This window comes from Salvelinus namaycush, chromosome 8 (genome assembly GCF_016432855.1).
Source record: "Salvelinus namaycush isolate Seneca chromosome 8, SaNama_1.0, whole genome shotgun sequence".
Taxonomy (NCBI): domain Eukaryota; kingdom Metazoa; phylum Chordata; class Actinopteri; order Salmoniformes; family Salmonidae; genus Salvelinus; species Salvelinus namaycush.
In genome coordinates this window covers 27,017,827-27,032,727 of record NC_052314.1, presented here as the reverse complement: position 1 = coordinate 27,032,727, position 14,901 = coordinate 27,017,827, and the positions used below count along the sequence as shown (strand labels likewise).

The 14,901-nt window shown below is 46.1% G+C and overlaps 1 protein-coding gene across 1 annotated transcript in view; it reads right to left on the bottom strand.

Annotated features, from left to right (window-relative positions):
• The window catches only part of LOC120052570 (E3 ubiquitin-protein ligase SH3RF1-like), a 52,904-nt gene that overhangs the window by 20,688 nt on the left and 17,315 nt on the right, over positions 1 to 14,901 (bottom strand). The window contains exon 3 of the mRNA XM_038999555.1: positions 1,002 to 1,277. Coding sequence (XP_038855483.1) covers positions 1,002 to 1,277 — 276 coding nt within the window. The remainder of the gene's footprint in view (positions 1 to 1,001; positions 1,278 to 14,901) is intronic.

Below are 14,901 nucleotides of genomic sequence, written 5' to 3'. Positions count from 1 at the left end.
AAATTATATCAAATGCGCGCAAAATCATGCAGGAAGAATAAACGTTAGCTCCGGTTATATATATGAGTCAACATTTCTTTCATACCATTTTACATTTTCTATGCCGTTTTCCATGCTGTTGCAAAGCTGTTTTTCTTCTCTGGCATTGCTGCATGGCAGGGAACTTGCAAAGCCTATACTCAGACTGGCCTGTGCTCTTGGTTATATCAGGGATGAAATGATATACAATGTATCAACTTTGCTTGCTCTGTGCACTGCTCCAATGTATCAAATGTAACAGAAGACTGATCAGGGTCTCTATCCATCCCCACTCATCATCAAGGCTATATTATATTTATAAAACTGATGGAGGAATAGACGCGCAGGGAGGGCAGACGGAGAGAAGCAGGTGGGTGAGGGCTGGTAGGGGATGCTGAGAGAAGCAGGTGGGTGAGGGCTGGTAGGGGATGCTGAGAGAAGCAGGTGGGTGAGGGCTGGTAGGGGATGCTGAGAGAAGCAGGTGGGTGAGGGCTGGTAGGGGATGCTGAGAGAAGCAGGTGGGTGAGGGCTGGTAGAGGATTCTGAGAGAAGCAGGTGGGTGAGGGCTGGTACGGGAAGCTGGTGGGTGAGGGCTGGCAGAGGATTCTGAGAGAAGCAGGTGGGTGAGGGGTGGTAGAGGATGCTGAGAGAAGCAGGTGGGTGAGGGCTGGTAGGGGATGTTGAGAGAAGCAGGTGGGTGAGGGCTGGTAGGGGATGTCGCTGGCTGATCACATCTGCCACATGTGATATGCGCATGAAAGTGAAATGGACATTGGACCGGTGCATACAAGAGACTAGTTGCTGTTGCTTTTTATAACAGGCGCTAGTGGGTTTCTTTAGATTGGTAGGGCCGAAAAAGTTGGTAGTATTATATAAACACGGTACTACAGTATTCTAAAATGTTGGTATCATAAGTATTATTACGCTTTGGTACCGTGATACTAGTATACCGTGTAACACTAGTAAAGTTGTCTATAACTCACCTTAGTAAAGGGCAGGCAATCCTTGTCTGCCTCCTTGTCTTTGAGCTCAAAGTCATAGAGGGCCTTGCACTGTGGCGGGGGCTGCGGCAGTGGCTTGATGATCTGGACAAAGTTGGTGGGGAAGAAACCGTGGACTCCGCCAATCTCCCCGTGGTACCAATTCTCATCCACCTGACGTCGCAGGATGATGACGTCACCCTTACCGAACTTGAGGTCCCCAGGTTCCTTGCCATCGTAGTTGTACAGGGCCTTGGCACAGGGCAGCTGGGGTACACCCTGTAGAGGGAGAGAGAGAACGAGAGTTCAGGCTAGACCCAAAATATCAGGACTGATGCAGCACCACTCAGAAGCACATTCTGGGTTTTGAAAAATGTAAGGTGTAACTGAAGACCAGAGCCACTAGGGACAAGAGCACAGTGAGGGGTAGTAGTGATGGGTCACTCACACACACACACGAGGGAATCAGGAATAAACCATCCTGATTTGAGCAGAGGAACACTTTCAGACAGACCGCGATGCCCTCACTCACCACTAGCCTATCATCCCTCCCTCAGGTGAATCATCGGCTTCCTCCAAGTCAGAGAGGGCCTCAGTCACCGCTCTCACCTCTCAGTTTCTCTCTAACCGAGAAAGAGACTCAAACGATGTACCTAAAAGAAGCTTGGCCCAAAACAGACACCAGTTACTATGGAAACCAAAGGAAGGCCTACTTGCTATGGGAGCAGGAAGAAAGAAGAAGCAATAGATAAGAATACTCCTTGTTTTGGGAATGCAGTTAACAAAACCTGCATCTGTCTGAGTGTGTGTGTGTGTGCGCGCGCGAGAGAGAGAGAGACACTGAATGTGTCTTGTTAGGGCCCCTTTAAGTGAGAAAGTGGGTTGTAGTACAGGATCAGAGTGAGACTGATGAGCTTGGGTGTCTGTGGCTGGCTGGCTGTGTGTGTATGTGTAATGCAGCAGTCTAAACGCCCTGGGCCTGGCCCAGTTCTCTTACACAGGAAGGCTTGGTGGTCTCGACCTGCTAGTCCGGAGCCCTGAAAGGACCATTCAGGGGTGAGAACACAGAGGGGGGACCAGGGGGATCAATGAGCCCCATTCAGGATGGCTGTCCAAGAGGAGGGCACCCATCCAAAAATCCTCTACCCCCTTCCTATCCCTCCCTGTACCCTGTTAGAGGCCTTTAGAAGTGCTCAGAATCACAATCACTACCAACAGTGCCTGGATCCAAACACTGACAGGAAAGAAACTAGGCATTAAAGAGAGAACGGAGAAAGATACAGTCAAAGGTAAAGAGAAAGAGAAATGGGTGATAGAAAGAGGGTCTGGGAGAGAGCGAGGGAGAGAGCGAGGGAGAGAGCGCGAGAGGGAGAGAGGGAGAGAGAGAACGAGAGAACGAGAGAACGAGAGAACGAGAGAACGAGAGGTGAAAGTAGAGTTTGGCGCAGGCAGGCACTGTGGTCTTGTTAAAGGCTAATGAAGTGTTTCGCGGCTGAGACGAGAACGAGAGTACAGAACACAGAGCTGTGATGCTGAGCCAGGGAGACATTACCCCGCCCGCGCACAATCACACAGCCCTGCTTAGACCTGGGCTCCGTCTTGCCTGGACCTCACAGCCAATCACACGCTGCACAGGATGGTCAGGGCTAAGGGGGGTCCGGGGGAGAGAGAAGAGGGGGGCAGGCAGCCCCCCAGATGTAAATGCACATTAACATTAAAAGCGCTGCTACTCGTTTAAAAATAACACGGCATGGACAAAAGGACAAAAAAAGGACAAACTGATATAAAAATATGTACATTCAGACTGTTGGCACATTCAGGTCGCCTCATTTTCATGACATGGCTGTTCGTTAACCACCCTTAAGATCGCTACACACCGTACGCAAACGCAGTGACTGAGCGGCGCTTTCTGCGTACCTTTGTGTGGCTATAATGTTGGAACGGACCGTATACGACGCTGTTTGCACAGGGTGTGTAGGGCCCTTTAAACTCAACAATGGTCAGTACACAACAACTACAGTCAGTGTATTGAGTATTGACTTTACTCTCCTCACAAACCCAGTGCTCTGCCGTCCAGTAGTGCTTTCCACACACACACGCAGTCACAGACTCTCTGCCTCTCAACTCGATTTGCCTCACACAAGAGGAGCCGTCAGCAGATTTACATTTCCCTGTTCCATCCCAGTTTGAGAGATAGCGTAGAGTGGGGGTCGGGCGGGGGGGGTTGAAGAGAGGGAGGGGGCTTCTGAATGGAAGAGTTGGTCTGCATGAATGAGATGGAAAAAGGATGGTGGGGGGGGTCGTTTCCGTTTTGCAACCATGGAAACTATGCTAATGTGTCTGAACTGGACCAACATGAAGGAGTCTAATCCAGGCTTCAGTCCAGTCCAAACAACTGGCCGCCAGCCCTCCCGCCATGAGTGTGTTAGTCACTGTACGACTGGGTTTCACAATGTACCAGTTTATGCCAATGCCCTCTTGTTTATAAAAGAGGGAGAGCATCTCCCACACAAATGGTACAATCTCTTATGGCTTTTCACCCCCACCCGGAGAGAGGCAGACAGAACAGATTGCGTCAGGGAACATCTTCCCTGCTCCTCAGCCTCTCCGCTCCCACAGATAAAGCCTTGATACCTGTGTGTTGAGGTGGCTGGGGCTCCCTTCCCAGGGAGAGCAATGAGATGGAAATCAATAGATACTAAGGCTTTAAATACAGCCAAGGGAAGAGGGTAAACTTTCGCTCTAGTCCCCTCCCTCCCTCCCTCGACCTCTCCCCCCTCTCCCGCCCACATTAACAGCTGCTCTGAATGAAATGTTTAATGGAAGTCATCATTCATCAGCATAACTCTGTATCAGACAGAGCCGAGCAGGGAGCTTTATCTCACCACTGCACCTCTAATGAGAATCTGACTACAGGCCACAACTAATCACTTCTGCCCTGGTTATAGATTTAAGCACATGATTTGACAGTACACCATCACAGACCTACTGAGTGTGTGGTGGTGTGAGGACTACGGTTGAACAACAAGTACACATACTTCCACATCACGCATGAGAGAGGCCGACTACACAAACACACTATTTCGATCCACAACTATGCACTCTCTAATTTGCAGAAAATGTGTTTGTGTGCGTGCATGTGCAAGAGCAGCAGTAACAGGCTGCGTGTGAGGGCAGGGATCATCAATAGATTCAGCCGCGGGAAGATTTTTTCTTGAGCAGATGGTCAGGAACATAATTACAAATAACTGCAAATTGACCGCAAGAAGTCTAAACAGATATCATATGACTAAAACAATAATTTTAAACCTTGCTTACATTTGTATATGATCACATATACACTATATATACACAAAAGCATGTGGACACCCGTTCAAATGAGTGGATTTGGACAGTTCAGCCACACCCGTTGCCGACAGGTATATAAATTCGAGCACACCGCCATGCAATCTCCATTGACAAACATTGGCAGTAGAGTAACTTTTTTTGCTCAAAACTTGGGGGGGGGCCCAAATAGAAGTCACCCGCAAGCCAGATTTGGCCCACGGGCCGCCAGTTGGGGAACCCTGGTGTAAGGCAATATTGTCTGGCATCAGATGGTGTGTGTAATCCTACCTTCATCAAAGATAATGCAATTAGACCTGAGTGGAGTGCTACGTGGATTTGGCTGTAATAGTATTCACTTCCACGGCATCGAATCATTACAGAATTACAACACTGTTCTGCTCCAAAGCACAGCCAGATGTCAACAACCAGCGAGCAAACAGACAACTACACAAAACACTATATGCATAAAGACACACGCAGAAAGACAGACAGGGGTAAGCTTAGGTCATTGCCTGTGGACTAGACTAACCCTAACCACCACTGACGACAGCAGCACTAGAAAAACAATCTGCCATTTTAACTGAGCAATCATAGGCTGTATACATGCCATGATTTATATTTACTGTAGTAGATTATGAAGAGAATGTCTGCTGCTCATCACACAGCTACTCTACCAAGTAACAGTAAGCAACTGCCATAGATGGCCATCGGACACACAGTCCTTTGACTACAGGTGCCTTTTGGGAAGTGAGGTCTACGCAGATCGTAGACAAAAACCCCTTTGCCAAAGAAAACTCCAGTCTCCAGTGTGGGAGGATTGAGGACTGTAGAGCGGTTCTTCTTCCAGCCAAGCCTCATGTCTTTCGCCCCTGGGCTCGGTCTTTGTCAGCCCCCCCCCCCCCCCCCCCGGGGCCAGAAAGATCCCAGACATTCCTGGACAAAACAGTATCTTTCTCCAACCAGCACGTGGCATTCGGTCTTCAGTTAACATGTCACCGTTTGCTGATGAGTCTCCCCTAGAGTTGAGAAAGCACACAGGAAGGGAGTGACACAATGTGAAAGTGTGGAATTCTACAGGCAGTAGCCATCTTGTTTTCATTAAAGTGCCATTACTTTAAATTGCTTCCTAATGGTCTCGTTTATGACCACTGGGAGAGCGCAGCCTTCCCTGTACCCTGCCTTCTCTCTCTGCTCCCTCTCTGTACATACAATCCTGGGGGGGGGGGGGGTCTTCTGATTGTGGATCATAAGCAGGGAAAGGACTAAGGAAGGTCAAGGAAATAATTAACAACATTGAACAAAATTATAAACGCAACATGTAAAGTGTTGTTCCCATGTTTCATGAGCTAAAAGATCTGAGGAATTTTTCATATGCACAAAAAGCTTCTCTAAAATGTTTGTTTATATCCCTGTTAGTGAGCATCTCTCCTTTGCCAAGATAATCCACCTGACAGGTGTGGCATATGAAAAAGCTGATTAAACAGAATGATCATTACACAGGTGCACCTTGTGCTGGGGACAATAAAAGATCACACTAAAATGTGCAGTTCACACAACTCCACTTATCAAGTTGAGGGAGCGTGCAATTGGCATGCTGACTGCAGCAATGTCTACCAAAGCCGTTTCCAGAGAATTTAATGTTAATTTCTCTATCATAAGCCGCCTCCAACGTAGTTTTAAAGAATTTGGCAGTATATCCAACCGGCAACACAACTGCAGACCATGTGTAACCACGCCAGCCCAGGACCTCCACATCCGGCTTCTTCACCTGTGGGATCGTGTGAGACCAGCCACCAGGACAGCTGATGAAACTGAATTTGCACAACCAAAGAATTTTCTGCACAGTGTCAGAAACCATCTCAGGGAAGCTCATCTGCGTGCTCATCGTCTTCACCAAGGTCTTGGCCTGACTGCAGTTCGGCGTCGTAACCGACTTCAGTGGGCAAATGCTCACCTTCGATGGCCACTGGCACGATGGAGAAGTGTCCTCTTCACGGATGAATAACGGTTCAATTGTACAGGTTAGATGGCAGACATGGCTTGGTGTGGGTGAGCGGTTTGCTGATGTCAACGTTGTGGTCAGAGTGCCCCATGGTGGTGGTGGGGTTGTAGTATGGGCAGGCATAATCTACAGACAACGAACACAATAGTATTTTATCAATGGCAATTTGAATGCACAGAGATACCGTGACGAGATCCTAAAGCTCATTGTTGTGCCATTCATCCTCCATCACCTCATGTTTCAAGTTGATAATGCACGGCCCCATGTCGCAACGATCTATACACAATTCCTGTAAGCTCAAAATGTCCCAGTTCTTCCATGGCCTGCATGCTCAGACATTTCACCCATTAAGCATGTTTGGGATGCTCTGGATCGACGTGTATGGCAACGTGTTCCAGTTCCTGACAATATCTAGCAACTTTGCACAGCCATTGAAGAGCGGGACAACATTCCACAGGCCACAATCAACAGCCTGATCAACTCCATGCGAGGAAGATGTGTCGCGCGAGGCAAATGGTGTTTACACCAGATACAGACTGGTTTTCTAATCCACACTCCTACTTAAAAAAAAAAAAAAATTCAAGTATGTGTGACCAACAGACGCATACAGTGCATTTGGGAAAGTATTCAGACCCCTTGACTTTTCAAAACTTTGTTACGTTACAGCCTTATTCTAAAATGGATTAAATAAACATTTTTCTAAATCAATCTAAACACATTACCCCATAACAACAAAGCAAAAACAGGTTTTTTGAATTTTTTTGAATTTATAAAAAATACTAAACAAATATACCTTAAGTATTCAGACCCTTTGCTATGCGACTTGAGCTCAGGTGCATCCTGTTTCCATTAATCATCTTTGAGATGTTTCTACAACTTCATTGGAGTCCACCTGTGGTAAATTCAATTGATTGGACATAATTTGGAAAGGCACACACCTGTCAATATAAGGTCCCACAGTTGACAGTGCTTATCAGAGCAAAAACCAAGTCATAAGGTTCGAGGCACAGATCTGGGGAAGGGTAGGGTACCAAAAAATGTCTGCAGCACTGAAGGTCCCCAAGAACACAGTGGCCGCCCGTAACAAAATGTTGAAAAGTCAAGGGGTCTGAAAACTTTCCTAATACACTGTATCTGTATTCCCAGTCATTTGAAATCCATAGTTTAGGACCTAATGAATACTTAAATTGGGGGTTAATGTGGTTAATTTGAGCTAGTCAGAGTCAGCAGGGCAAACCAGTTGTGATGTCTGCTATTTCAATAAATGAATTTCACCATGACAAAAAAAACGCTAACCTGCAGATATAGTACACTATATGCCAAAATATATTTTGATATGGTAAAATAATATTTGAGACAGTGCCTTCAGAAAGTATTCATACCCCTTCACTTGTTCCACATTGTTGTGTTACAGCCTGAATTCAATTTGTCTCACCCGTCTACACACACAATACCCCATAACGAAAAAGTTAAAACTTTGTTTTAGAAATTTTTGCACATTTTATTGAAAAGGAAATACAGATCTCATTTACATAAGTATTCACACTCCTAAATAAATACTTTGTATAAGCACCTCTGGCAGCGATACAGAGGTGAGTCTTTCTGGGTAAGTCTAACACCTGGACTGTATAGTATTTGCACATTATTCTTAAAGGGGAAAAAAAATCTTCAAGCTCGTTGTGGCTCATTGCTAGACAGCCATTTTCAAGTCTTGCCATAGATTTTCAAGCATATTTAAGTCAATATAGATTTTGCCTTGTGTTTTAGGTTATTGTCCTGCTGAAAGATGAATTTGTCTCCCAGTGTCTGTCAGAAAGCAGACTGAATCAGGTTTTCCTCCAGGACTTTGCCTGTGCTTAGCTCTATTCCGTTTCTTTTTATCCTAAAAAAAACCTCCCTTGCCCTTTGAAATTCACTGCTCGACTGAGGGACACTAAAGATAATTGTATGTGCGGGGTACATAGATAGTAGTCATAAAAAAAATTATGTTAAACACTATTATTGCAGACGGGGTCCATGCAACTTAAGAAAGGTTTTACTCCTGAACATATTTACGCTTGCCATAACAAAGGGGTTGAATACTTATTGACTCAAGACATCCCCGATTTTCATTTTTAATTCATTTGTAAAAAGAAATCCAAAAACAACAAATTCCACTTTGACATTATGGGTTATTGTGTGTAGGCCAGTGTCACAGCATCTAAATGTAGTCAATTTTAAATTCAGGCTATAACAGCAAAACGTGGAAAAAGTCAAGGGGTGTGAATACTTTCTGAAAACACTAAAATCACTCAAAGATTGGGGGGGGGTCCTTCACGTCACTGGTTAGAAGACAACCTGCAGAACACAGTCAGCAACATTTTGGAATATTGCATTTTGATAAGTGGGTCACCAAAAGAGAAATGCAATACGTTTGTCAATCACTCCTATCGATTATCACACAGAAATCAATTGCGTGAGAGGGGGAGATGAGGTTGCACATCCTGTTAATACTAACACAGCTCAAAAACCACACGGAATCTGGAAATAATCTGTGCGTCACTGGTTAGTGGACAATTTGTAGAAGACAGCCATCTGCATTTAGAAGTGTTTAATTTATATTCAGTGGGTCTCCAACGCCGTAAATGTAATGCTTCACCATCTGGCACTTCGACAGACGAATCTGGCTTTGGGGGATGTCAGGAGAACGCTACCATAGTGCCAACTGTAAAGTTTGGTGGAGGAATAATGACCTGGTTTTCATGGATTGGGCTAGGCCCTTTAGGGAAATGTCAACAGTGTGACATTCGAGATGATTCTGTGCTTCCAACTTTGTGGCAACTGTTTAGGGAAGGCCCTTTGTTTCAGCATGACAATCCCCCGTGCACAAAGCGAGGTCCATACAGAAATGGTTTGTCGAGATCGCTATGGAAGAACTTGAGTGGCCTGCACAGAGCCCTGACCTCAACCCCATCGAACACCTTTGGGATGAATTGTTATGCCGACTGCGAGCCGGGCCTAATCGCCCAACATCAGCGACCGACCTCACTAACGCTCGTGGCTGAATGAAAGTAAGTCCCCACAGCAATGTTCCAACATCTAGTGGAAAGCCTTCCCAGAAGAGTGGAGGCTGTTGTAGCAGCAAAGGGGGGGGGGGGGGGGGGGGACCAACTCCATATTAATGCCCATGATTTTTGAATGAGACCTTCGACGAGCAGGTGTCCACATACTTTGTCATGTAGTGTATGACATAGCCAATGACTATACACCGAGTATACCAAACATTAGGAACACCTTCCTAACATTGAGTTGCGTGCGTAAGTCCTGATCAGCATGTAAGTTATAGCCAGATGAGAGTTGTGTCTCCAGCGCTAGCTAAGGCTACTTTTAAACCTGTAAAACACAATTTTCAACAGCGCATTTGAAGAAAAAGATTATTGCCTAGCAAATTACATTGGTTGTCACTCAACTAGTAAAGCCTAATATTGCGCAGGACACTTCAAACATTCGAATGCTGAAGGTGACAACCAGATGTGCCCGATCAGGAACAGGCCTTCCTCTCATTGGTCAGCGCATGAGGCGGCACACAACTCGCAGTTTGACTATGCTACTAATACTGGGGTTGCTCGGCATGCAAAATTACTTGTAGATCAATGACATGCTTAGTTCCACACTGAAGGAGAAGACACAGTTGTCACAAAATTTGATATTTTCAGAAGGTAGAAAGAGAGTAATGAGTAAGACATTTGTGAACTGGCGATTTGGGACTTTTTAATTGATTTTCTGACAGATGCATGCTACATTTGGAGCGGTTTGGGCTCCTGTGGACCGATACACTCATATCTTAAACATTCGAACTGGGGACCGATGCGTATCGGTGGATCGTTAGATCCCTAGTGACAACGGTTGGTTGTCACTGTTATTTAAGTGATAGTTTGACTGTCATGTCCACGTATTGGTGGCCAGCAACTTTTAGAGAGATCCCTCCCCCCCGAATTATCGGTGCCATTTGAGAAAGAAAAGGACAATTGCATTCTAAGTCCTACAACCTCCAGCGTGGATGACAAAATCAACAGTACCAAAATAAAGATATTGCTCTGTTTAAGCAAATGATCATGTCATCTTGTTGACTAGACTTTTATACTAACATCACCCAATCGGAGGTAAAAACGATGTTTAATTCCCCCCAATTCAATGTGGTCAAAACACCAGCTTGTGTAATGTAGTAGCACATACTGTACACATCATGAAAGCAGCGGAATATACATGAATTAGATATGGCAAAACAATTAAATACCTTCATTTAGGATAGGAAATTAAGCTAAGAATTGTTCAATAATCAGATATCTCACTAGTTTAACCACTTAAAAAAAAAAAAAAAAAAAGCTCCCAAGCACAATTTAACCAGGCACTCTAGACTGGATGGTCCATAGGGTATGTGCAGCAGGTTGAACGTTTGATGTCCCTAATCGGAGGTAAGAATGAGCAGATCAGTCCGGACACATGGAGAAAGCACGGATCAGGAGAAAAGATGAGTGGGTGATCCGTTAAACAGGACTCTGATAGAGGGCTAGTAAGTCTATTTAGCCATAATTTAGCCATAAATAGACTTACTCGTCCTGTCTGAGTCCTCTAAAAGGTTATCCGAGTCCTGTAAAGGTTACCTCAGGAAGCCAGACAGATCGGAGTCTACCTCCAGCGCTCTCAGATGACCTCAAACAGGTCTGTTCATTGAGCAGCTAGCTAGCGTTACTGCTCCTACTGCCCCTGCACGGAACCAAGACAAAGACTAACTTCCAACCACTGGTTTCTATGGCAACTCGTCTCAGCAAGCCTTTTTGAGGGCTATTTATGGGCCTCTTTACAATGTAGTGAATCTTATGAAAGAGAGTCATTCAAAGTCAGAGGGGTATGCAGTTCCTGGGGGGCCTGGTGGGGCCAGGGGAGGGGCGTAGGGCAGTGCTGAAGTTAATGGACTATCACCTTCTCTAGAGGGGTAAAAGCTACAGTAACACACCATAGAGGAGTGAACAGATGGAGGTCTGGCTCACACATGAACATCTCACTAGTCCTCAACTCTACTACTGGCTCGGTGTACTGCACTAACGATCTTCCGGTTCCTCCTGCTATCCCTAGTAGGTTTTTCAAAAATTTTGAATATTTGTAGTTACTTTTTAAGTTAATATATGCAGTCAACTTGTGCAACATGTTAAGATATGAAGCAGATTGCGTTCTTCACATTATGAAGCTTACCGTAGTTCCCCAGAACAGTTAAGCCAGTGTTTGTAAATAGCACAACGGGAGAAAGCGGGAGCTGGTGAGTCCACGAGTCTCTGTTGTGCACATGAGGTGATGAAGTCATACTTGTATGCCTTTACTATTAAATGTTTGCCAACAGATATCTTATACCGGCTTTCTGCCGTGTTTGAGAAGCTAAAGAGCTCTGGATGAGTTATTTTTTCCCTGTGCTTCCCACTAGCGTTTTCCCCCTCCTCTGTTCTTCCTCCTCTCCCCTCCGTGTACACATGCTGCTCTTCCGTCAGAAAAGCATGGATCACAACTTTGTGCAACTGAAAAATCTCACACTTTCGCTTGTAAATGTCCACACTCACCGAAAAATGACATTCAGTAGCTACTAGCTATGCCTGTACTACTTTATTAGCTGGAGTTGTCGGTCTTTGCAATTAGTATATGTTCATTTTTGTTAGTTAGCATTCAGCTAACATCGTCTATGCGAGTTCGCTATTACTTGTGTAATTTGGGGGTATTCTGGTAATAGAGGCCCAATGGGCTTACCTTGCGTTTTTTGCCACCCCCTTGTGTGCTACACCAGCAATACCGTAAATCCCGGGATACCGCCCAAACCTCATCCCTAGGTCAGGTTACTAAAGGTCTTTCTCATCCAGACTAATGCACATACAAAGAGCCATTGCTTCCCTTCCCCTGAGTGTCAGTTATAAAACACACACCTCAGGAGTAGCCACTCGATGACCCAAACAAATTTTCCCTTTACAGCCTGTTCACTGGGCTGCAGTGTGAGGGCTCCTGGGAATTGCAGTCCTTGGCTTTTTCTCCTGGAGTCTGGACAAAGCGAGGGCCCATGAGGCAGCCATGTGCAGGTCTAAACCAGGGACTAGGCTACATTCAGAATTCACTTTAAGAGAGGGGGGGAAAAAATCCATTAAAAAATTCAACACAAGGAAGTACAACTAAGACGTTGCTGAGGCAGGAGCATTTAGTAGTAAGCTACAGATTAGTCATCAAAAAGAAACCAGTTTGCCAAGAAGGGGGTCTGGGTTTATGGAAGACCATGCGGTTTTGATAAAGCTGTGAGCGGCTCTGTGTGTGTGTGTGTGTGTGTGTGTGTGTGTGTGTGTGTGTGTGTGTGTGTGTGTGTGTGTGTGTGTGTGTAGGTGCGATGCATTGTAGTGAAGTTGCCATCTTACATGAGCATGCGTGTGCATGGACCGTGTGAGTGCATGTGCGTGTCTAGCCTTTACCTGGCTGGTTGGCCCCATTCCAGCGGTGGAGGCTGGTTCTGGGTGGCTGGGGGAATCACATGGTCTGTCTGGCTAAAGCAGCAGAACTGAGAACAGAACCCTCTATGCCTGTGCCAGTTCATACACTGAGTGGGCTTAAAGACTCTCTCTCATAGGAAAGAGCCCACTCACATTACACAGGAGAAAGAGGGGGAGGGAGGAAGCATGATCAAAAGACAGAAGAGCGGGAGTAGAGGAAGGTGGGTGGGGGGGTGGGGGGCGAGAAGAGACACTGAGATAGGAGTGTCAGTGTGATGGTGATGCTTCTGACAGAACCTCCACTACAACAAGAGCCAGAAACACACAGCGACACGTTGAGACGGGGCCCCAGCAGGCTTGTTGGCCAGGACTAATATAATGTAGCAGAAACAGCTGGGGGAGCCAGAAGGACAAGCAAACAGAAATCTGTTCACTTTATATCCCTGCCTGCAGTGAGGCGCGCAAGAGCAGTACACTACAAGTTCTCCCAGTAATTCACCAGGGATCTTCCACTGGGCCAGTTTGGCCACGCAAAGACCATGCAGTCACTAAAAGCAATGAATCAAAAACTCTTCCACTTTTATCTGTCTATTTTCCTCTTCTCCCAGTCCATCTTGCTCTGGCTGAGGCATGTTAACGGGCTGAGTCGTGCTGCTCCAGGCTGAAGGAGAGGAGGCTGGGATTTTGTGTTTGGTGAGTAGAGGAGCAGGCTTTAAGAGCGGCCCCGAGAGGCTCAACATCCGCACATTAACTCCTCTCTCAAGTTCACATCTCCCCTCTCTGAAGGGCTTGTTTTCTGCTCAGCCTCCCTCTCGTTCACCATTTCTCCCACAGATGTCAGCCTTTGGGCCCACTCTGGAACCACAGAGTTCAGAGGGAAGTCAGCGTTAAAATCTCATGTTTCCATCCATGAGTTTTCTGCCTATTCAGGGGAAAATGCAAGAGAGAACATAGGAATCTTCAATCTCCTAATCGAGAATGAGCTCTGACAGAGGCTTTAGAATAAATAAAGTGAGATTGGGACTAACTCAAAGAGATTACTTTACGAAATGTCATAGTTATCGGTGTATCTAGTGCCGCTCGGTGTGAGCTGAATACTAAGTGCCTCTTCAGAACTCTCCACTACCGCTCAGCTCCTAGAAGGAAGCGGGTGCAGCATGGTTGTCAGTAGGCTTTTGTTCCAGTCAAGTCAATCAGTTAAACTGAGGCAGAGCCAGCTGTTCCTGTCCTGCTTAGTCAGACTGGACTGATTTGGCCTTGGCCGTGGTAGTGGCACTGGGAGGGTTAATTGTTTAAAAGAGGACTGGATCATCTGCTAGGCAGATAGCAGCACCGCAGGACCTGAATTAGCAGCGTTTAGACAAGAGGAACACACCAACAGAGTTGAAACTACACAGTCAATTTACATGGGCTGTGATTGGGCCCTGATGGGCCTTGACCAATGGCCAGTGTTAAGACTTTAGGTTGTGGGTTTATCCTGGCAGTTTCAGACCACTGGCCTTTAGGCCTGAGCTTGGCCTTGCGGGCCTCAGACCTGTGGGCATCAGCCTTTGGGGACAGAAAGGAAACAGTGGGCAGCTAAACGGTTGTTTGCATTGGCTGGTATTTGGACATCTCTACAGTGGACAAACAAAGCAGTTCGGCAAAGGACCAGTATACAAATGCTGCATCTGTTCCCCCTTTCAAAGACCATCACAGCTATGTCCATCATTTACCATTCTGTGAGAAAGCGCACGTTTGTGTGTGTGTGTAATCCAGTATGGGAGTGTGTTGTGTGCAGTGTTCTCCCAAAACACCCACAGCTTAGATCGAACGGCTAGCATTTCTTCTCCTCTGATGAATGCTGGCAGAGCTCTAGAGCCACGGAGCTAGAGAGAGCCAGGGACAACGGACTGGCTGCTCTACGCTTGTTTTCCCCCCCATATTTTGGCAGACCTGAGCTAGATCATTAGAGTCAGCCCGTTGTGAACTCCACCAGCTTATGCAACCCCCTTACTAGACCTGACCCCTGTCCTGTCTACCAAGACCTTGACTGAGTCTCTGCACCTGAAGCAACACATCGAATCACAGCTACGTA